The sequence below is a fragment of the Neomonachus schauinslandi genome, chromosome 4, assembly GCF_002201575.2.
Source record: "Neomonachus schauinslandi chromosome 4, ASM220157v2, whole genome shotgun sequence".
In the NCBI taxonomy this organism is placed as follows: domain Eukaryota; kingdom Metazoa; phylum Chordata; class Mammalia; order Carnivora; family Phocidae; genus Neomonachus; species Neomonachus schauinslandi.
This window is the reverse complement of record NC_058406.1, coordinates 33,024,747-33,048,059: the sequence shown is the minus strand read 5'-3', so window position 1 is coordinate 33,048,059 and position 23,313 is coordinate 33,024,747. Positions and strand designations below refer to the sequence as shown.

The 23,313-nt window shown below is 49.7% G+C and overlaps 2 protein-coding genes across 3 annotated transcripts in view; both read right to left on the bottom strand.

The window, feature by feature from the left end:
• Positions 1-3,285: 3,285 nt before the first annotated feature.
• Positions 3,286-6,455, bottom strand: TMEM125 (transmembrane protein 125). 2 transcript variants are annotated; one of them, XM_021683799.1, is made up of 3 exons: positions 6,380-6,455; positions 4,921-5,058; positions 3,286-4,700 (listed from the first exon to the last, which is right to left on the bottom strand). In XM_021683799.1, exon 3 carries the CDS (start codon positions 4,557-4,559, stop codon positions 3,900-3,902), a length of 660 nt encoding a protein of 219 aa, XP_021539474.1. In that variant the 5' UTR covers positions 4,560-4,700; positions 4,921-5,058; positions 6,380-6,455; the 3' UTR covers positions 3,286-3,899. The 2 variants fall into 2 exon arrangements, with proteins under 2 accessions (XP_021539474.1, XP_021539475.1); XM_021683800.1 differs by lacking the exon at positions 6,380-6,455 and adding an exon at positions 5,303-5,333.
• A 7,451-nt stretch (positions 6,456-13,906) lies between these two features.
• CFAP57 (cilia and flagella associated protein 57) overlaps positions 13,907-23,313 on the bottom strand; it is a 65,815-nt gene continuing 56,408 nt past the window's right edge. Inside the window, exon 22 of the mRNA XM_021683798.1 lies at positions 13,907-14,223. Within this exon, the coding sequence (XP_021539473.1) occupies positions 14,009-14,223 (215 nt within the window). The 3' untranslated portion in view covers positions 13,907-14,008. The remainder of the gene's footprint in view (positions 14,224-23,313) is intronic.

Here is a 23,313-nt window from a genome sequence, read left to right as displayed (position 1 = left end):
TGGAGCTATTTGGTAGGAGCAAGGTGAAGGCTTCCCGCTACATGACTCATTTTCTCAGGACAGGGAGGCCAAGCCTGCGGGGGTGTTGCTGGGGTTGAAGGCCATGGAGAGAACTTAGGGGCCGCCGCTGTGGAAGCAGGAGCCGATCAGGGAAGCACAGTGGAACTGATGAGTAGGATGGCAGCCCAGCTGAGATGGGTGACGAGGAATTCATGGTGACACCAGGCAGCCTGGCCGTGCGGATTTCTCTAATAACCGCTCACCGTGAGCATAATAATCCACTGTGGGTGGATTCATCCAAGGAGGGGGATTTGCTGGGGCAGTGGGACCAAAGGACGGGGAGAGGGGGGCTAAGGAGTTGAGGACTCTGTCAAGGAGTGGGTGAAATGATGGGCCATGGGATCTTAACCAGAAGGGAGACGAAGACAGGAGGGGGAGGGAAGACAGGAGGGGCCAGTGGATGTCTGGTTGCAGCGTGGACCGAGATGGGATTTAGAGAGATGCTCTGAGCAAACAAGCTGGAGGTGGGAGGTTGTGGGAAGTCAGCTTTAGTGATTGCAGAAGCATTTCTGCCCTGCCTGTGCCTCGACCCAGCTCCTGCCCAGACCCACATTATAGCTGGGTGTGGAAGTTTCCACTGCCCTTTAGAACGGCCCTCGGGGGCAAGGGCCATATTCTTCATCTGGCATCCTTCCCAGGAGAGCTCAACACGGGCCTTGTCGGCAATGGCTGCTTATTTGGACATTTGTGCGATAGGACTCATCCCCTCCCCTTTCTCTAGGCCTGTGTTTCTATTTTCCTTTAGTTTTTTTGTTTTTGTTGTAGCATTTTATTTGTTTGTTTTTCTCAAACAAACCTTCTGCCCCTTGTTTGGGTTTTTAAAAGTAATCTCTAGGCTCAACATGGGGCTCAAACTCATGACCCCAAGATCAAGAGTCGCAGGGTCCACCAACTGAGCCAGCCAGGCACCCTTCCTTTAGTTTTTTAAAAGAAATATCGTGAAAGAGTCTAACCCTGTCTCAGATGAAAAGAAACAGGATTTCTCCCCATATTATAGGATGGAGAGGCAGTCTATGGTCCTCTGATGGCCCTGGAGTTGTCGAGAATGGGAGCCCTGGAAGAGTGAGAATTTGGGGGCAGAAAGATTCTGGGCCAACAGTGGACAGTGGCCCAAGTTCCTGACCCATCCCGTTCTGGGTAGGTCTCTCCCTGATCCTCGCATACCTATTGCCATCCGACCAAGCTGAGTAATTCATTCATCCAGTAAAGCTCCTACTGTGTGTCAGGCCCACCTTGGGAACAAAGGATATGCAGATGAGCAACACCCCAATCCTGATTCAGGAGACAGGCACACAGGGAAAGAACTGCAGACTGGTGTCTACAGTTGTGGGGCCCGGCATAGAAAATGGGCAACTCGTTAGTTTGGGGGGACAGGGTTGGGGAAGATGCCTAGAGAATTGGGTCTCAAAGGGTATGAAGGCAAGGAGGAGAAACAAACGCTGGGAGAAGTGAGAGAACATGGGGAGGTCACAGCAGTTCCGTGGGGCTGGCTCATGGGCTGCTTTGAGGTGCGAGGGAGGCCAAATCATGTCAGGGAGCCTGCACATTAGTCTGCATGCCGTGGGGGATCAGGGAAGGACCTGAACGTAAGTCCGTTTTAGGACAGCACTGGGTTGCCACCTGGAGCTTCCCAGGTATAGTCTGAAACTGGACCTCGTACGTGGAGGGCAGGAAGAGACCAGGGACGGAGACAGGCCACTCCAGATCGGTGGCTGGCAGGTGTAATGGGCAAGGGAACTTACTTATGAGGCTTTTCCTGGGTGGCTACAAGACAAGATCTCTGCACCTGCCTGTCAGACCATAAGAGTTTATACAGAGGCCTTCACTGGGTTCAGTCTCTCATACCATCCAGATAGTCTCACCACGACACCACTGTCTCAAGGCTGTATCCTTGGGGCAACTTCTAGGAGCCGGAGAGGCAAGCGCGACACACATTTCAAGGACAGGAGAAGGGGTGAGGAGCCTCCCATCGCCTGGGTCCAGCTCACGGGTCAACTGGCGGTTACATTCCCCCAACCCCACCACCTCGCCTAATAGTCACTGTGGCTCAAGTGTGTGTGTTGGGGTTGGGAGGGAGGTAAACTGAAGAAGAAAAGAGCAAAAGCAGGGAGGCCGAGGGGAGGCTGCACAAATCAGGCAGAGATGGGGAGGGCACTGGGAGTGAGCCTGGAGAGCTGAGCACCCCATGCACATGTGTGGGGGAGTCCACAGGTGGTGATGTGGTCACTGGACACCGGATAAGGAGGGAGCGAGGGTGCTGTCTGGGACCACACCGAGCTTTCTAACCTGGGTGCTGGGTGAAGGCCACAGCCCCCAGGTGAGACGAGGAGATGGTTCAGGATGAGGATGAGGGGGATGGGATGTTGAATATGTGGGGTCTGAGATGCCATAGTTCCCGGGGAAAGGTTCTGCCGTCCCTGTGCTCCCGGACATGGCCTCTTGTTTCCGCTCACCTGGCTTCCTCCTCGGCTGGCAACGCCCTTCCCTCATCCATCAGTTCAGCGTTTTCTCCAGGAGGGCCCCTAGATCTTGGCCCCTGAAAGCAATCTTCTCCCATCAGAGCACATGTAGCTCTATGCTTAGCGCCCCCTGGAGGCCCGTCTGGTGTCCCTGCCTCTCTTGGGGCCCTGGCCGGGCCGCGCGGCATCTGACCCTGAGAAGCAGGAGTGATGAAACTAACGTTGGGAGGTGATCTTTGCCACCCAGGAAGTTCTGCGCTGCAGAAGGGCGATCCCTTCCAGGGCTGACCCCAAGCAGGAAGTGACTCTTACAGCCCAGGGGGGTTTCACACAACCCTCCCTTGCCTGGGGGGCGGGCGGGGGTGGGGTGCAGCAACTACAGGGGTCAAGATGTTCTGGTCCTAGAGGTGGGGTAGGGAGCTGCAGCCTCCAGAGAAACCAGCTGATAAAACCCCAGTGCTTCAGGCTTTATCTTGAACCAGTGCAGGAGCAAATGTGAAGTACTCGGGCCACACTCCTCTCTACGCCCCGCTCCCTGGGACCAGAAACCCACCACCTTCCTGAAGGGAAGCATCCACTCACCCCAGCTCGCCTCCGCAGTACCTATGAGGAGAAACCACAGGCCTGACTGGGGACACAGCACCTTTTGTCAGCTTGCGAGAGGCACAGTGTTCCCTGGAGAAGGGTAGTTGTTGGGGGCGGGCAAGGGGAGGGGGAGGGAAGGTCTCTAGGTGAGATGGCGAGGGACAGACAATCACAATGACAGCGGCCACCACTTTTATTGCACACCTGCCATGTGCCTGGTCCTTCCATACACGATGGCATGTGGCCCTCACGACCGATTTCCATGACCACGACTGTGACTCTCCAGAAACTGAAGCTCAGTGAAGTTAAGTCACTTGCCCCAGGCCCCCAGCTGGTGAGTGGTAGATGGGCGGAGGGGGTTCCAGTCCAGTCCTGGCACATCGTGGAGCCCGTGTTCTTTCCACTTTGTCACCAGTTACTCTCCTCAGTGAAGAGCCACCGGGATGGTTTCCGGGCTAGGCAGGTAACAGTCACTCCTGGAAGTCCCTGATAGGTGTCACAAGGCAGGGTGGCATCTGAGGGGTGTTGGGAATAGGGGCCAAGAATCTTCAGGGACTCGAGAGGGACAGGTAGACTGACCATTCCATGGTCACAGACCCCCAGTTCTGAGGAGACACCCCACGCCTTCCTGTGGCATGGGGACACGTGGTCCCACAGCACAAGTCCTGGGGAGACGTACATACTCACACACACTCTTCTGCACATGTACGTGCAAGCACACACCCACTCACGCCCGCTCACACCCCGGCACAGCTCTGTGGCCGCTGAGGCAGGTGGCCGAAAAGGGGAATTCGGTCAGATGAGGCTGGCAATGCTGGATGTGGTCTCGTGACGCTGGCCGGCAGACAGCTGGCCTGAGATGCTGAAGATGCCGCCGTTGCCCCTGTGGTCGCCGTGGCTGGAGGGGGCGGCCGCATGGCGAGGGGGACAGTGTCCATGCACGCCCACCTGATAGAGCAGCAAGCCCAGCAGCAAAAGCGAGCCCGAGGCAGCCAGGCCGATGCCCACCGACAGCATAGCGGCCAGTGGCCGGGCCGGGGCAGGGGCGGCAGCCAGCCCAGTCAGGGTCAGGCCGGTGACCAGCACCACCAGGCCGCTGAGCAGCACCACGAGGGCATCGGCCCCTCCCCCGCTCCGCAGCAGGGCCACGTGCTGGGGCTGGCGGATGCAGTTCATGTCCTGCACGGCTGAGCTCATCAGCTGCTTGACCAGAACCAGCAGGGCCAGCAGGCAGAGCACAGTGCCCGTCGCCAGCCGCCACTCGCCCGAGCGGCTGCTGGTGGAGGACAGCAGTGCCACGCCCCCCGCCCCACAGCCCGCCACCAGGACCACGGCCACAGTGAAGCAGAGCACGGAGCGCCGCGGCTGCTGGGACCACCACAGCTCTACCTGCTCTGCCAGCATGTCTGGGGGCAGCCCCCCGGCCCCGCCGGCCGGAGCCTCTCCTTCAGACATGGCGGCGGGCGGGGTAGAGGGCAGAGCGCAGCGTCAGGGCTACAGGGTGCGGGTCATGGCCTAGAGCCCCCCACCACCTGCTTGGCAGCTAGAGGCCCAGAGTCCCGTTCCTCTCCCAGTCCAGGGTATGGTCACCATCACCTGCAGGGGTATCACACTTGTTACCTCCCCAGCCCACTCGCCCTTTATGGTCTCTCCTGGGAGCCTGGGGGATGATCCCTGGGAATCTGCCCCAGTGTCCCCCGACAGACCCCTCCCCAGCACTGCCACTTGGGAGTGCCTCTCCAATGGCCCCAGGAGAGTTCCCCCACAGAACACATTCCCCCACCCCTCCGGGGAAGCCCCTGGCCCAGCCCCTGACCTCTCTGGCTCTCTCAGTTGCCTGTCCCATCCCGGCTGGCCGAAGGAGCTGATGCCACAGTGGATGGTGGGACCGAGAGCAGAGATAAAGCCTCATTCAGGATCAGACTCACATGGCCTCAGCTGTCACCGCTGGCTCCTGGGGGGAGGGTTGCGGGGAGGGAGGGGGCTTATGACTTAACCCTTCTGGAACCAGCAGCCTGACCCTGAACCTTCTCTCTTGGGACTGCAGCTACTTCTCTGTGGGTCAGGATCTAATCCCTAACTCTCTCCTTCCCCAACGTCTCATCTGATTTCCTATCCACAGCTGCTGGTGCCCCAATCCCTCTCTCCCCCAAACCTGGATCTCCCTCCTAAGCTCCAGACCCAAAGCCAATTGTTACCTTGATGTTCCCTAGTCATCTCTGATGCAACACTTCCCGACCCAAGCTCGTCATCTTAGCTCAGACCTCCTCCTCTCATGTTTCCTACCTCCTTGTGAAGTGCACGTCCCAGGGAGGCCACCTGTAAACCTCTCTCCACATAGTCCCTGCTTCCATCCCCACGCCTCCTGCCTCATCACCCCCACCCACGCCCCTCTTCCTGCTCCTTTCTCCATTCTCCCTCTCACCAACCCCCTCATGCCATTCTCCTCCTCTAGGATTTCTCTAAAGTGGAGCAAAGGGAGGAGGGCTCTGTCCTTGAACCCCAGCTGCTGTCCTTACCAGCCATGGGACTTGGGCGAGGGACCTGACAGTGGTTACTCGTTTAACAGCCAGCCAACATGACTCAAACAGGGCAAAATAAAGCAGTGTGGTCCCTGCCCTCAAGGAAACCCAGCTTACAGCAGGTGCATATATGTGATAAATGCCCGGTGTGTGGGTGAGTCAGAACAGGGGCTTAAGGGAGGGTCAGAGAAGCCCCAGATGAGTTCTCCTCTTAGAGCCTCATTCTCCCTATTGGAAAAGTGAGGACAATAACATTTATTTTGAAGGATGGGGGCGAGTCATTTGACATCTCCACTTCAAAATTCCAATGGGAATTCCAGGGCCTGCAGAGATGCCTAAAGAACGCTTTTTTAAATAAAAGAATACAATGTTCTCCCCTCCAATTCAGGATAGGACCCCTGCTTTACACATAAGATGCAGGTCCTGGGTCGTTCCAGGAATATGATGAACATGGCCCTCCACGGTATACACCCCCCATGAGTCTGTCCTTCACAACCCCTCTGAAGGGGCAGCCTAGCACACAGGGTGGGAGGAGCAGGTGCAGATGCTCCCAAGGGAGGTGGGGGAGGGGCCTTAGGAGGGGACCTGGAGTCAATCCCAGCATTCCTCAGGACTGTGCCTTCACTGGTCTGAAAGCGCTTGCACAGGTGTGCTGGGCCAGTGGGGCCAGGCTGGGGGTGGGTGGAGGTTCTCAGGCCGAGCCAGTAGGAGAAAGTGGGGGCGTTGGGGGTCAGGGGACCATGGGGCACTCACAAGAAGCCTGGAAGTGCTGGATCCGATCAGAGCAGGCAGGGCCAGGCAGATGCGGCACTCCAGCTCCATTTCCGGGGAGGTGCTTCACCTGCCTAACCTGCATCCAGGTAAGCCCTGGGGGTGTGCGTGGGGAGGGAGGAGGATCAGCAGGTGTTTCCTAGGCAGGGCTTGAGTCGATTGGCTGACGTGGCACAGCTCCTTCTGCCGGGCTGAGGCATTCCTAGGAAGGGAGGGGCTTCTGTCCGCTGCTGTTAGGGCTCGAACACAATTCTCAGATCTGGGCAGCAGGAGGAATGTTGTCTATCTGCCCCAGAGCCTGGACCCTAACCCATCCCCCCTCCGCTCCAAGCCCAGCTTAGTTTTAGTGCCAGCCTAAGCCTAACCCCCAACCCCAGCTGCACTTTCAAACCCTAACTAGATTTCCTAGCTCCGACTGCAACCCCTACCCCACATCTTAGCCCCAACCCCCAGCCCCATTTCCAAATCCAATTCCAGCCCCAGCTTCAAATCCCAACCCCAAATCTGGCTTGAAACCTCCGCTCCAACTCCTCACCCCAATCCCAGGCTCCAAATTCTGGAATTAGACCCTAGACCATGACTTTGACTCTTGTTCCTGAATTCAGCCCCCAAATCCCAGCCCCAAACTCAAATCCTGCCTCAGCCCCAAACCCCAACACCAGCTGATCCCCAAACTCAGGCCCAGTACCCTCATCCCTGGATTGGAGCCCCTACAAGCCCCTTGCTCCGTCTCCTTTAAAGCCCCAAGGGCCTGATGCAGGAGGTTGGCCCCCTGGACGTGGCTCCTGCTGGGGGAGGTGGGACTTGAGCTCACCCAGAGGAGGGGAAAGGCTTTTCAGGTGTGAAATGGGAGCTCCTTTGCTTAAAACTGTTGCAGAATAAACCCTTTAGGGTATATGCCACACTCTTTTGCAGGGCTCACACAGCCCCTGCCATCTACCCCAGGCCAGTCATTTGCGCCTGGCCCCTGCCCTCCAACCAGATGGCATGTCCTTCAGTTCTGCATGCTCTGTCCACTGCTTTGCCCTTCCGGTTGGTTTTTGAACTCAGAGTTCCCCTGCACGGGGTATTTACCACCATCCAGCCTCAGTCTGGCCAACTCATATTCTTCAACTGGGATGTCACCTCCTCCAGGAAGCCCTCTCGGACTTCCAGGTTGGTTTAGGTGCCTCTGGTACACCCACGGCCCCTAGTGCTTTGCCGCACAGCTGCTCTTACCTAAGCATGTGCTGTAATTGCCTCTATTTACTTACTTGTCATCCCCCACCACAGGGGGGTCTTAGTGTCTGTTTTGCTAACCACCTGACCTTAGTAGCCAGCACTTTGCCTGGCACGTGGGAAGTAACAGTAAATATTTGTCGAATGAATGAATGTGTGAAGAGACAGGGGCAGGCAGCATGTGAGATAAGGCTGGAAGGACAAGTTTGGCAGGTTGCACAGGGACTCGCCTGCCATGGCAAGGCGTCTGGACTCCTCTGAGGTGCCCTTGGAGGATTCTGAAGTGCACCAGGGATGTGGCCAGCGCTCTGCTTCTAACACCACACGCACTTCGGGTGGGTGAACGGGGCCCGCTTGGAGGTGGTTGCAGGCTGTCACCCATCTCCTGGATTGGGCCCCTTGCAATGCCTCTTCCTCTCTCTCCTTCTGGTATGTGTGAAATAGATAAGAAAAAGTCGGAGTTTTCTTCCCATTATCGGCTCACAAAATAATCATGCTTGACCTCTCTTAGCTTTGTTCTGTGGAGAGGATGGGGGAGCCAGTCATAACTTGAGAGCAGTGCTGTCAAATAGCATTATAATGTGAGCCACAGATGTAATTTAAAATCTTCTAGTAGGGGCGCCTGGGTGGCTCAGTCGGTTAAGCGTCTGCCTGTTCGGCTCAGGCCATGATCTCAGGGTCCTGGGATCGAGCCCCGCTTTGGGCTCCCTGCTCGGCGGGGAGCCTGCTTCTCCCTCTCCCTCTGCCGCTGCCCCTGCTTGTGCTCTCTCTCTGGCAAATGAATAAATAAAATCTTTAAACAAATAATAAAATCTCCTAGTAGCCACGTTAAAAAGGTTAAAAAAAGGTGAAAATAATAAACGACAATTTTTATTTAACCCCCAAATATTTTCATGTTAGTGAATGATTATGATTTATGATTATGATTTCCAGGTAGTGAATGATTACAAATGAGTAATAAGCTACTTCAGTCTTTTATTCTGTGCATCTCAGTTCAGACTAGCCTTGTTGCAAATGCTCAATTGCCACATGTGGCCCTCAGCTCCCTGATTGATCAGTGCAGATCTAGATGATTCTTCCCCTCAAGGAAAAGTGACGGCAAGCTGACTGCTGTGGGGCGGGCTGGATCTCAGGGAGGACCACGTGGGTGTGCCACTTTGCAAAACTTTATAAAGGTACCCCCTGCCCTGGGGCGGGCGGGGTGAGGGGGCAGGGAGGGTCAGGGCTCCAGGCTGTGTCCTCCTCAGGTTGACGTGCTGATTTCTAGCAAGTATTTATCTTCCTGGTCCCAAGAAGTCAGCGCAGCCAGACCCATGGTCCAGCTGTCCTGGATGGAGCTGGGGCAGCAGAACTCATGAGATTTTTCTCTCCCTTTCCCCTGAGCGCTTTGAAAAGACCTTTTTGGGTGATGGGTAACACAGCCTAAAAGGTTCCTCAGCTCACACATTGATTGCATGAGTCCTTGGTCTCGGTCTGGGTCTTATCAAATAACTTTGGAGTCCAAGTGGACAGGCAGGCTCCTGGAAAGCCAGGAGTAGGAGGTGGCAGTGGGCCCAGAGTGCAAAGTGTGGATTCTAACTGGTCCATTAGTGGGAGTTCTGAGAGGTCCACCTCTCAAAAGAGAGGCCCTGTGGCCCAGTCTCCCGGCTTCTGCTGCATTCCCACCAGCCCGCAGCCTACTGTCACCCTGGTAGCTGGGATGACCCGGTCCTAAGGCAGAGCCGTGCTACGTGTCTCCACTGGCCTACCTTCTGCAAACAGCCGAAGTCCTCCTGGATCTCTAAGGCCCTCTCTGATTTCATCGCAGTTACCCTCCCTGGCTTGCTCTTGCTCAGAGCCTTTGCATGGGCCGTTCCCTCTGCCTGGAATGCTTTTCTCCCACATGACTCCCTCTTGCACCTCTGTCAGGTGTGTGCTCAAACATCACCTTCTCAGCAAGAAGGCCTTCCCGGCCACCCTGAAATCACAACCTTCCCCATACTTCCTGTCCCCCTGCCCTATTTTATTCCCTTATTCTCTTATGCTTCTCTGTAGCAATTATCACGGCTCAGCATGCTATATATTTTTCTTATCTGTCTGGAATATTGTCTCCCTACTCTCCTAAAATGTAAGCTTCATGACGGAAGGGATTTGAGTGTGATTTATGGTGTCTCCCCAGCTCCTAAAATCGGCTTGGTGTAAAATAGGTGCGGGGTGAACGCATGTTGAATGAATGGTGGAAAGCCCACTGGTTTGGGAGCTAGATTGACCTTGAAGTGTCAACCCCCAGCTCCAGCTGTGTAACCAGAGAAAAACTGCTTAAACTCTATGTGTTTTAGGTCCTCCATTTGTAAAATGGGGACAACAGTACTTAGTCTAAATAGTTTTGTGTGTGTGTGATTAAATACTATAATTATATTCTTGATTAATTCCAGCAAACATTTATCGTTTCCTTTCTCTGTGTTCCCACCAGCTGCTGTGTCAGGTGCTGCAGACATGGTGATGAGCAGAAGAGGTGCTGTCCCCGCCCTCCTGAAGGGCAGCATGGAGGGCAAGAGGCATAAAGCGGTTTGCAGCTCAAGCCACCGCCCGTCACCACCCCCTCCCCCCGGCCCGACCCCCGTGCTCCATGAGTGACAGTTCCCTCAGAGGGACATCTTTGGGAGTGTCTGCCCTGCTCACAATGACCGCCTTCACCCCAGGGATGAACCCCAGCAACCAGGATCACGTCCTGTGACCCATCTGCCCGGCTATGGCTAGAGACGAGCCCCAGACTCAAGTGAGGCCAAAAATACTTCTCTTTTGGCATTTTAAAATCGGACTAGAGATTCCATTTCAGCTTTGGAGCGGGGACTAACGAGACGCTGAGCCACATTCTGCCAGCTGAGCTGGGCACGGAAACTGGTCTGCAGAGAGGCACGGGGACAAGAGAGGGAGGGGTGGTTTCAGCCAGCCGCTGGTTCAAGTTTCTCTTGAGGCCTGGTTCTATCTCTGCCCCGAGATTCCTGAGACCAGCCCCCCACCCCTCACCCCCACCCCCCGGCCCCGCCAGATGATAAACTTCCCCTTTTGGCTTAAACTGGCTAGAGTTGGGTTGTGTTACTTGGAGCCAAAGAAAGGCATCCATAGTTCTTCTGCTCAGAATTAGACTCTCATAGTCCCAATTTTAATATATTTACTGCTTCGGTACACAGAGGAGGTGCTAGGTGAGTCCTAGTCGACACCTGCCACCCCTGCCAAATCCCACCATGTGACACACACTACATGACCAATAAATACCAATTCTCGTGCATGATTGGTCATCGTAGGTGATGGGGAATGTTAGTTCTTCCCACTGCCTGGCACACAGCAGGGTTACTTCCTTGCAAGTCTGCTCTCCCGTCCAGCTCAGCTCAAAGCATAAGCAGGCCCTTGAACCTCCAATGGTCTAGGGGAGCTTATCCCAACAGAGCTCAGGAAGAATGGACCCCACTCCTGGGCCTGACATCCTTCTCTCTAACCTCTCACTCCGAATCCAGAGCAGTGATTGCAAGGGAGTTCTCCCTGGACACGCGGATATTCCCAGGCCCACCAGGGCCCCTCAGGCACTTCCTAGGAGCAGCTGTTTGGTAACGGCTGGTCATGCTTTGTGTAAAAAGCAGTGGGGAAAGGTAGATGTGAATGCTACATCTCCTGTGGGGCAGGGTCTTCAGCGCAGGGGAATAGGATGGCAGAGGAGACTCCGCTAGGCAGCTCACACTGTCTGGCCGTAGCTGATGCTAAGACTCTAGACGAAGGGCAAGGGAGCCAATGGATGTCCGAAGGCCCAGAGAGAGGGCAGTCTCCCAGAGCACCAGCTGTCCCACCATAAATGAATGAGTCCCCGGAGCTTAATAATGGACCACAACCAGAAGAACGAGAGTGGAGTCCGTATGCCAAATGCCTAGCCACTTGGGTGCTGCAGGAGGAGGTGACTGCCAGGCTCACTCTGTCAATGGTGGGGGGGTGGTCAACAGGCTGTAGGCCAGTGAAGAGGGAGGTTGTGAAGGGGGAGGTTCCCCAGTGGGGTGAGAAGCTCCCCATGGAGTCAGGATAGGCAAAGCGGAAGCGAGGTCTCCTATGTATCAACCACCCAGTCAATGCCACCCAACAGCTGGTTGTAGGAACCCCAGAGAAAAATGGAGTGGTGAAGTGGCGTTGCTGAGCCCCGACAGTGACTTTTCTTTTTGTAATGCAAGTGCCTGACCTCTGCTTCAAAGAGGACTATCTCAAAAAACCCATTGCCAGCCACCGAGGCTTCTCTGTTGCAGAGATCTTGGTTGATTTCAGTAACTGACCCCTTGAGGCCCTCTCCCCCTTCCTACCCTTTAAATTCCCACTCTTAAATTTTAAATAGTGAGCCCAGAGACCACAGGCCTCCACACTTGACCCCAATAGGGCAGAACCCCAGGCCTGTGAGATTGCTTTCTCTCCCTCCCTCTCTTCCTGCTGCCTCCCCTGGCCTTGCTGTGTGGCCCAAGTGTAATTTCCAGGTCCCATAAGTAATAAACCTTTCTTTCGAAGTTTCCTGATGGTGGTTGCTGCAGAACGTCTCAGAATCATAATCAGAACCACAAGGGCCAGTCTAGCCACAGCATTGATCGTTGAGAGGCAGAGCCCTGCACAAAACAGCAAGACTTCCGGCTCCAGGTGTGCCAGCCAGAGGCCGTCCCCCTGCCCCCCTGGGCAGCTGAGCAAACACCCTGTTCCTTGCTGGCCCAAGTGCCACGCTCTCCCTCGGCTGGGGCTTCTGCTTCCGCTTCCCTCCCAGCAGCTGGACTACAGCCAGCCAGCAGCTGAGGGGAGCCTAGCTTGGGGGTTGTCAGCTCCCTCTCCTTCTGGTTGAGACTATTCATACTCCTATCACCTCCACCACCTGGCCCAGGGCTGGAACATGGACACCACTGGCAGCCCCAGGGCTGCAATCTTGGCCCCGCCAAGACGAGCCTGTGCTAACGATTTCACCCTTCTGGGTTTTGATTTCCTCACCTGTAACCTGTGGCCCATCTTGTAGGTAAAATGTGAGGTATTTGATTCTAGGGCACTTTTAGGTTGAAAACCCTGTCGCTTGAATGTTGCTGCATCCTAGCCCCGGTGAATATCCTTCTGGCCACAGAAGAGCCCCAGTTTGCTCAAGAGCCCCATTTGCTCTGTGCGTGCCTTCTTCCCGAGGCCCTCTCCCTGTGCTGGGCTAACTCCTTCGGTCCCAAAGTCAGAAGAATTCACATCCCTGCATCTCCACTGCCACCATCTGGGTCGCGGAAGCTGTCCTCTTACTCATGGTTGGCCACAGCATCCTTCCCACAGCCCCCCGCCCTCCACTCTCGGGTCCCTCCATCAATGCTCCACCTGAACATGCAAGGGACTTTAAAAACAGACACGGACCTTGCACCCACAGAACTGAGAACCCAGTGGGAGAGGCAGCATCACACCATCAAATGGATATGTTATAGTGAGGGTTATGAAGGAAAACAATATGGCGCGTGTAATCTAGATGGGGGAGGGAGGGATCAGGGACTGTCTTTCTGAGAAAGCGGCATTTCAACTACCATCTGAAGGATGAAGTTCACTGAGTGAGGTGTGGGGACAAGAGCATTTCAGGCAGAGAAGATAAGTATGTGGAATGACCCGGAGGCAGGGAAGAACTTGACTTTTTGGAGGAATTGAAAGGAAGCCAGTGTGGCAAGAGCCTGGGAGCGGAGAGCAGGGACTCTCGGGGCTTTGTGCTGGCCTCTGGACAGTGTCATCTCTGTAATGTGCCTTCAAGACCCTAAAGCATCTGGCTCCGCTGACCTCCCTGACCCCATTTCAAGTCAGTTTCTTCTGCAAAGGTGAAGCCCAAGATGCTAGCTTGGAATGAAGTCTGTTCCATCCCACCTGCCGGGCATGATGATGTCATGGGTTGTTGTCTCTGTGGTGGAATCAATCAGAGGGGCCTGAATTTTTTCCTCCTCCCCAGGCCTGCTCACCTAGAGGGCAGAGGACATGCTGGGCACACACTGGTCTGAGGGGGATGAGCTGGTCACTGTGACAGGGACACCCTAGGGGCCCAGAGAGAGTAGGAGGCAGCAGGAAGCCGGGCCCAAGTCCACCGTGTGGTCTCCACAGTGACAGGCAGCCCTGTGCCTGGACAGCGACAAGCAGCAACGACTTTGGACGAACTGGAGCCCCCCAGTCCTCAGGGTGTCCTCTTTCCCTACCCCTCCCGGACTCCCTGGCTAAACAGAGAGTTGGACACGGTTGTGGGCAAACGTCTTTATTCTGCCCATGTCTCAAGTTCCCTGGGGCAAGAAGAAGAGGTTGGCGGGGCCAGTGCCACAGGGCCTGCAGGGACAGCACAGAGTTGGCCTAGGGGCAGAGGCACAGGGGCACCTGCACATGGCTTACCAGAGGGGATCAGTTGATCTGCACCTCATAGTCCACTTCTGACTGGACAAGGGAAGGAAGCCGAATTCCACCAACGGGGTGGAAGCCCGGCACCTGCTCTTGCTCTTGGATCTGGTCTCTGAGGCGCTGGATTTCTAGGCGTTGCATTTCGATGATTCTCCCGGTTTCTTCTTGCTCATTCAGTCTCATGGTGGGTGCGATGCCGGACATGTCCTCGCTGGACACTGAAAGGCACAGAGCAGGTCTACTGTGGGCCTGTTACTGGACTGCTGCGAAGCTTTTTTGAAACCAGCTTATCCCTCTTCTTCCCTTCTGTCCTCTGATTTATTGAGCACTTACTGAGGGACAGACACTCAATCCCAGACGCTAGGGATAGAGACAGGCCCTTCCACTGTCTCCTGAGCCCCGCCCCCATGTCTGCCTGCCCCAGGCCCCTCCAGCGGACTCTGCTCATTCCCCCTGTGCCCCATTCCCCAAGCAGGGTGGCGCTCTCCTGCTGACCTAGGTTGGCTTCCAAATCCCCCAGTCCTCCTCCACACATAAGACCCCTGTTCCAGGAGGCAGACCCCTCTTTACCCCTCCTGGGCTGGCCACTCATTCATGCTCCTTGAAGACTTTGCCCCGACTCCACCCTCCTATCTCGGGTGCTGCCATCACCCCACACAATGCTGGTATCCACGAGGGTCCATGGCTCATCCTGTTCCCTGGCCCCACAGACTGAACTCTCAGCATTTATGTCCTTGGCCTCCATGTCATGTGGGCACCTGCTCTGTGGCTTCCCCTCCCTCAGCAGGCCCAGGACCCCACACCTTTAAATCTCTACTGTAGTAGCCCATCCTCCGATTACCACCTCTCTCACTGCCTTCAAGATTTCTGTTCTTTGACTGAGTGTATATCTCTTCTATCTGGACTATTCCATTTTTTACCTACCAAAGGGGTTCCTTTTAGATCCACTCCCTTTTCTGTCCAGTTAGACCCACCGTGGGTTTCTTCTGCCATTTTCTTGACAGCACCCTTGACATTCTAGATGCCTTGTCCTCTGGCCCCATGTGCCCCGCACAGCCCGAACCTGAGATTATCCAACCACCCAGTTTCTCCATTCACACCTGGCCTGTTGTGTGCTACCTATGCGATTCAAATTCTCAGTTTCCAGCCCCAGACGAACTTCCTGCCTGTGGTTAGCAAACTCTCATTCCCCCACTCCGGCTGCGCTTCTGAACTTTGGCCTGTACTCTAACTCCTCACTCCAACTCTTTAAAGAAAATTATGGTCAAACATAACACTTACCCCTTTTAAGTACAGAGTTTAGTAGCATTAAGTGCATTTACATTGTTGTGCAATCATTCCCCAGAACTCTTGCAAGAACACTCACGCCATCATTCTGCTTTCTGTCTCTAAGAACATGATGCTCTAGGAACTTCAGATAAGTAGTATCACACAGTATTTTTCTTTTTTGTGTGTCTGGCTTATTTCACTTAGCATGATGTCCTCAGGGTTCCTCTGTGTTGCAACATGTGTCAAAATCCTTTCTCTTTAAGGCTGAAGAATATTTTATTGCATGTACATACTAGTTTTGTTTATCCCTTCATCCAGTGATAGACGTTGGGTTGCTTCTGCCTTTTGGCTACTGTGAATAATGTTGCTATCAACATAGAGGTACAAATAACTCTTTGAGACCCTGCTTTCAGTTCTTTTGGGTATATACCTAGGAGTGGTTTCTAGATCATATGATAATTCTATTTTCAATGTTTGAGAAACTGCCATGTAGTGTGGCTGCACCATTTTACATGCCCACCAATGGTGCACTAAGGTTTCAATTTCTCCAGATCCTCGCCAACACTTCTCTGTTGGTTTGTTTTGAGAGCAGCCATCCTAACGTATGTGAGGTGGCATCTCATCGTGGTTTTGATTTCATTTCCCTGATGATGGATGATGTTGAGCATCTTTTCATGTGCCTGTTGGCCATTTGTATATTTTCTTTGGAGAAACGTCTATTCAAGTCCTTTGCCCATGTTTCTATCTGGTTGTTTTGTTATTACTGTTGAGCTGCAGGTGTTAATTACATATTCTGGACCCTAACTCCTTATCACATACATGATTTGCAAATATTTTCTCCCATCCCACAGGCTGCCCTTTTACTCTGTTGATTGTGTCCTTTGATGCATGTGAGTTTTCAGTTTTTATGTAGTCTATTTTTTCTTTTGTGGCCTGTGTTTTTGGTGTCACATCCAAGAAATTATTGCCAAATCCATCCTCTTCTCCACTCTTCACAGATGACACTGACACCTACTTCGCTGACAATGTGTGTCTCCAACTCCCAGTCAAGCTTCTCTCAGTAGAAGAGCGGTCTCTTTCCTACCCACTGCCAACCTCTTTCCTGTACATCAGAAGTTAACTCTAGAGAAGAATACATGTTGGAAGCCAAAGAAGAGAGTATTGCAAGGAGCAAGTGTCAGCAAAGCCCAGTGGCCAGCCTTGCCTTGGGCTTCTAATTGGTCTGAAGATGGGGCCAGCATTAAGAGTGCTTGACTCATCCCACTCTTCCTAAGAGAAGTCTAGACCCTTCTCTTCTTGCCTTTGCTTCTCAACTCTTCTTCTTTTTGGCAATTTCTAGGCTCTTGATCTTTTATTATTTCTTCTTTTTCTAGCTCTTGACTCCTCATCCTCCTGCTGCTACTGGTTGCCCCTGATAACCATCCTTTTGGTCAAGCTGTGGCCTGGCCCTGGGGAGAGCAGCACCCCTGGGAAGGTACAGCACACCCAAGCCTACAAGCCCATCCACCTGTAACACTTGCCTCTGCCTAGTTTCTGTTTGCCTCTCCACCTGCTCCCTTAGCCTCTTCCTCTTTCCTGGTTACCAGCGTAGTCTTTGGACTGATCTTTGCCCTCTCCATTGGCTTTTACACTTACTCAATTATTGTCTTGCTGCCCAGAGAGATCCAACCTGTGTTTGTGAGGCCACAGTCCTGGAGGTACGGACTAGACTGAGCCTAGAAATAGTCCAGCACTTGGAATTTTTCTTACTCTGCCCTACCACTAGCCATACCATCCTCTCTTTGTCCCAGTGCTTCACCAGGTGCCATAAGGATCTTGATGCGGATTGTAGCTTTAAGCTCCTCCAGGCTCTGCAATCACTGAGTGAGGTCAATGGACCTCAGAGGTTGGGCACTGGGATGTACTGGATGAGGAGTATCCTAACAGGCAAGGGATGGGGAAATCAGACACTGCAGAGCTATGAGACAGCTCAGGGTTGACACAGCTGCTGGCTGGTGGCTGGCCTCCAGAAGCAGTTGTCTCCTGAAACATCCCTGGCCTGGGTGACACTGTCCATGAATGTTCCCAGGAGTGCAACTGTGCCTCCTGAGACCAGTTCACATGGAAGATGGTCCAGTGGGCTGAATGTGGGGCTTTGGCCCTTGTTTTCCTCTCTGTCTCCTTCCTTGGTCTGTGAACATCTTGAGGGCATGGGCTGGGCTTTTCCTGTTTCTTCTCTTCACTGCCCCAATTCTTTCTCATCCCTTTGATAATGACCTGCCTGCTCATCAGTTTGTTTGGTTCAGTCTTACAGAGTCCCCCTTTGATGGTCTTCTTCCATGCGCTGTGGTGTGTAAACCCTCCTGTCCTTTTCCTCCATGGTTGGGCCATGTCAATGCTCTCCTCATGGCCCCTGTCCCCATCTTGCTCCTCATATTCCCCGTGTCCTCTTGGTCCGTGCTCTGCTTTGATCCTGCCTTCTACCAGAGCTGGGCAGTCTCCTCTCCGCATCCTGCCTGCAAGCTTCCTTTGGGAGATTAAGTTCTGATTTTACATGATGGGAAATAAGAATGTGACTACTAATACATTTGCATTTATTTCTACTGTTTTATTTGCATTTTATGTTGATGTCACTTTTTCCTTTTCTTTTTTGGCCTTTTTAAAATTTAGGGGGTTTTCCCCTTTACTGGTTTGGAAGGTATATACACTCTTTCTTTCTTAATAGTTATCCTAAAAAGTTTAAGAAGTATATTTAACTTAGAGTCCAAAGTAAATCAATATCTTTACCCTCTTGCAAAACAATACAAGACTTAGAATGCTTTAGCTTTGATTCCCCTGGTTAAATGCTCAGTGTTTTATTTCTGTCTTGGTATTTTAATCCACAATTTAGACATTGTTAGTATTGTTTTATACAGTTGTCAGACTTCCCTCTGGAGTAATTTTTCTTCCTGACATATATTCTTTAAAAGTTCCTTTAATGAGGTTTTGTTGGTGACAAATTCTCTCAGTTGTTTGTAAAAAAAATTTTTTTCTTGTGTTTCACCAGTTACATAACTCCAGGGGACAGTTATTACCTCTTAGCACTTTGAAGACACTATTTCACAATTTCTACATGGTTTATACTGTTGCTCTGGGGAAGTCAGGTATCTGTTGAGTTGTTATTCCTTTATATGCAATCTATCTGTTCTCTGGCTGCTTTTAACATCTCTGTCTTTGGTTTTCTGCAGTTTAGATATAGATTTCTTTTTATTTATCCAGCTTGAGATCCACTGGGCTTCCTGGACCTGATGATTGGCATCTTTCATCAATTCTGAAAAACTTCCAGCTATTCTTTATCATAATGTCGCCTCTCCTCATTCTCTTTCTCAAACTGACATAAGTTGGGTTATCCCAACCCGTCTCATTTGTCTTTTATTATACCTTTGTCCCACCAGGCTACAGTCTGGGTAATTTCTTCATTCTTTTAGTTCACGAAGTCTCCTTTCAGATACCTCTAACCCATTGTTCAGTCTGTCCATTGAGTCTAATTGCAACCTATAGTTTTCATTTCTAGGAGTATTTTTGGTTCTTTTTTCTAATCTACCTAGCCAATTTTGGGAAACTCTTATTTTGTCTTATTTTCAAATTTCTATTTCTTTAAATATATTAAATATTTTTATTTTCATAATTCTATTATCCACAGTCTTTGTTGATTTTATTCTGTAGTTTGATACTTTTGTTGTTTTTCACTCATGGTGATTTATTTCCTCCTGTATTTAGTGATTTTTGATTGTGGGTTCATGTTCCTTAGAATGTTATCTATAGGAATTTTTTGACAACTGGTTTTAAAATGTATTCTTCCATAGAAAATTTGTATTTGGTTCTGCTTGGGACCTGGAGACACTACCAGTTAAACTAAATCTTCAGCCAACATTGCTTTGAGCCACAAATTAAGTGTAAATTCTGGACTTAAACCTGCCTGAGTGGGACTTTTGGTTAGGAGTTCTCAGGGAGAGATCTTTTCTCTTGTTTTTTCTTTCCTTCATCCAGAGCCAAGACTGACAGATACTTATCTCACCTATCTCCCTCTGTAAGGTAAGTTTCCCTCTCTAGTTAGCTTATAGTTTCCCAATTCATTCTATATTGATCTAACTCCATTTCTTCCTTCTTCCTTCCTTCCCTCCCTGTCTACATCCTTACCAACACTTGCAGGGTTTTTGTTTGTTTGTTTGTTTTGTTGTTTGATAATAGTGATCATAATGGACATGAAGTAGTATCTCACTGTGGTTTCAATTTGCATATTTCTGGGGCACCTGGCAGTCAGTTAAGCATCTGACTTGATTTCAGCTCCAGGTCATGATCTCAGGGTCATGAGATCAAGCCCTGTGCTGGACTCTGTGCTGGGCATGGAGCCTACTTAAGATTCTCTCCCTTTTCCCTCTGCTCCTCCCCCTCCGCTTGTACACATGTGTGCACCTGCATGTGCATTCTCTCTCTCTCAAAACAAACAAAAATTGCATATTTCTAATGATTTCTGTTGAGCATCTTTTCATATGCTTATTAGACATTTTTGTAATTTCTTTGGATAAATGTCTGTGCAAGCCTTTTGCTCATCAAAAATTTTTTTTGGTTGTTGTTGAGTTGTAGGAGTTTTTTATTTATTCTGGGTCTCAGTCTTTATCAGATATATGACTTGCAAATATTTTTCTCCTATTGTATGGATTGTTTTTTCACTCTTGCTGAAAGTGTTCTTTGATGCATGAAAGTTTTAAATTTTGATGTAGTCCAGTTTATTTATTTTTCCTTTTGTTGCCTGTGCTTTTGATGTTATATCTAGGAAATTATTGCCATATCCAATGTCATAAAGCTTTTCTCCTATATTTCTTCTTTGCGTTTTATAGTTTTAGCTCTGAAATTTTAGGTCCTTGGTCCATTTTGAGTTAATTTTTGTATATGATGTAAGGTTAAGGGTCCAACTTCATTCTTTTGCATGTGGGTATCCTGTTTTCCCAGCACCATTTGCTGAAAAGATTGTCCTTTCCCCATTGAGTGGTCTTGGCACCCATGTTGAAAATCATTTGACCATATATGTGAAGGTTTATTTCTGGGCTCTTTACTCTATTCCATTGGTCTGTATGTCTGTCTTTATGCCAGTACCACACTGTTTTGATTACTATAGCTTTGCAGTAAGTTTTGAAATCAGGAAGTGTGAGACCTCCAATTTTGTTCTTCTTTTCCAAGATTGATTTGGCTGTTTGAGATACCTTGAGATTCCATATGAATTTTGGAATGGATTTTCTATTTCTACAAAAGAAATCATTGAGATTTTGACAGGGATTGTACTATTAGTAGATTGCTTTGGGTAGTATTGACATCTTAACAGTATTAAGTCTTCCAAACATAAGATATTTTTCTATTTATTGGTGTCTTAATTTTTTTCAGCAATGTTTTGTAGTTTTTAACGTACAAGTCTTTTGCCAGCTTGGTGAAGTTTATTCCTGAGCATTTGTTGTTTTTGATGTTTTTATAAATGCAATTGTTTTCTTAATTTCATTTTTGGATTGTTCATTGTTAGTGTATAAAAATGCAACTAATTTTTGTCTGTTGATTTTGTATCCTGCAATTGGGATTTCTGATATTTTGCATGAAACCTCCCCCTATCCTCTATAGAAATTTGAAGGATTTTTCCTTTGTTTTCTGGTCTTTAGGAATTTCATGATGATGGACCTGATCCATCTATTTTTAGCCATTGTATTGGATACTAGGTAGATCTAACAGCTTCTTAAAGACTTTTCCTTGTTTTCAGCCCCACCTTCATCCCTACTTCCTGAGATATCTGCTTCTGCTAATTCCTGAGCCTTGGGGAGGTTTTGTGATGTACATTAAGTTTCTTCTAGGTTCCTACTTCTGGCTTAGGAGTCTATGAAGTCATTTACCACTCATCTATCCATTTTCCAGCTTTCAAAATTTTGTATCTCTTTCCTTTTGTGTTTCCTTTGATCATATGGTTTATTTACGCCATTTTAGTAGGTTTCTAATTAGCCATCTTTATTTAGAAGTCTAATTATATGGTTTTAATAATTGAAAAACATACAGGTGTCTATTAGACCTGCTAGTTAATTGTTATGTGAATGAAAACTTAACACAAATGCTGCTAAAACTAAAATGGTGGTTTGGGGATGGCAACCTGTCCTGTTTGGATAAAGAATTCTTTAAAAAAAAAAAAGTATTTATTTATTTATTTATTTATTTTGCAGGGCGGTGGGGGGCAGAGGGAACAGAATCTCAAGCAGACTCCCTGCTGAGCATGGAGCCCAACACAGGGCTCTATCTCATGACTCTGAGATCAAGACCTGAGCTGAAATCAAGAGTTGGACACTTAACTGACTGAACCATCCAGGCAGGCCCCCAGATAAAAACCAACTGAATTGGTCAATCTTACAAAACTTGAGGTTATATATTTTGAGCTAACTTGTCTTGGTGGCCCCATGTTCAAAATTAGAAGTCAGACTTAGGTTCTTCATGATCAAAGCAGACAGTTGGTAATCCCTGTCTTCAACTGTTACAAATGAAATCTTCCTTGAGTAAAACTATAGCACACAAATGATCCGATGTTGGGTTTGTTTCAAAATAATCCACTGTGATGAGAGAGGAAATAACTGGGGACTGTGGATACCAATGAAGCAAGAGTGACAGGAACCGATACTTGTTGAAGTCGGGGAATGGATTCATGGGAATTCCTTAGGCTTTTCTCTCATTTTTTGTATATGTCTGAAAATTTCAACAATAGTAATAAGAAGAAATTGGCTATATCAGACAGTATCCTGAGGAGGTCTCAGTTGATTATTTGCTAGGACATTTGGGCATATTTGAAATATTTTTTAAAGAGAGGCTTTGCGATTGTTCGCAGGCACATCTATGCTTCCACCTCATCTCCAAGAGGTCAAGCATCTCAATCTTCGTAACACATACTGTGCTCTTGTGTCAGTTCTTTAGACCTAATATTGTCACTTCAGGTACTACTCAGAGAGTCTACTCTTGTCTCAACTTCTCCTCGACGCTAATAAAAAGGGCAGATAAGACAACACAATTATACATATAATTTTGTAATAGGTTAAGAGTCCCCAAAATTACGAAAATAGTAGAGAGTTCCTGTGTATACTTCAGTCACCTTCTCCCAGTGATAACCTCTCACGTGACCATAGTACATGAGATGACTGATATTGGAAAGCCTCAATCTATGGCCATGGCAGGTTCCCATTCATCGAGGCTTCTAAGCTCTATTCCTGAGCATAAACCACCAGAAAACAATACACTTGAATCACACTGACTTAATTTTCCATGGAAATGCCTTATACTCTCTGTCTTTATTGACTGTCCAGATAAGAAATGGATACCTGATGCATGTTTTTTAATTGTCTGAAGACATACAGTTAAAGGCTGTCCACTGTGTTATTCAACATCCCTTTCATAAGGATCTGTGTGTTAAGTTTATTACAAAATTTAGTGCCAAGGAAAGGTTTGTTTCCCCAGGAAAAAAAACTCTAAACCTTCCTTTTGCCATAAATGAGGACTATTTAAACTATCATATTTCTCTGTTTCTCTTTTTGCCTTGGCCGTCAGAAATTCAGAGGAACTTTAGGATATAATTTAATATTTCTAATGTCATTCTTTCCTCCTTTCCATTTGAATATTTCTAATCTTTCTTTTTGTCTTTATTTTAATTGCACAGGCCCACAATCCCTTATCCTCAATCCTAAAGTGCCAAGAGCTCTAAAAATGTAAAGCATTTTAAAATTTATGAAGTTCAGTGTGAATATTCATGTTTCACTAAAGAAATACGAATGTGTTTGATTTCAGGGCCCTGCCTCAGACTCCCCTAGGGATGTTATGTAATATGCAGTATATAGTACGCTCTTTCTAAAATCGGAAAGATTCTGAATTCTAAAACTATAGCTAACCCCAAGGATTTTGGTCCCACACATGTTTGAATGTGGCAAGTGCCTCACAGATCCTTTGGATAGCAGGTGTACAGCATGGAGAGGTTCCCGGAAGGCCATGGGGTAGATGTGGTCTGACTC

Coding starts and splice junctions, on each gene's coding strand:
- TMEM125 (XM_021683799.1), bottom strand. CDS start 4,559: ATGTCTGAAGGAGAGGCTCCGGCCGGCGGGGCCGGGGGGCTGCCCCCA.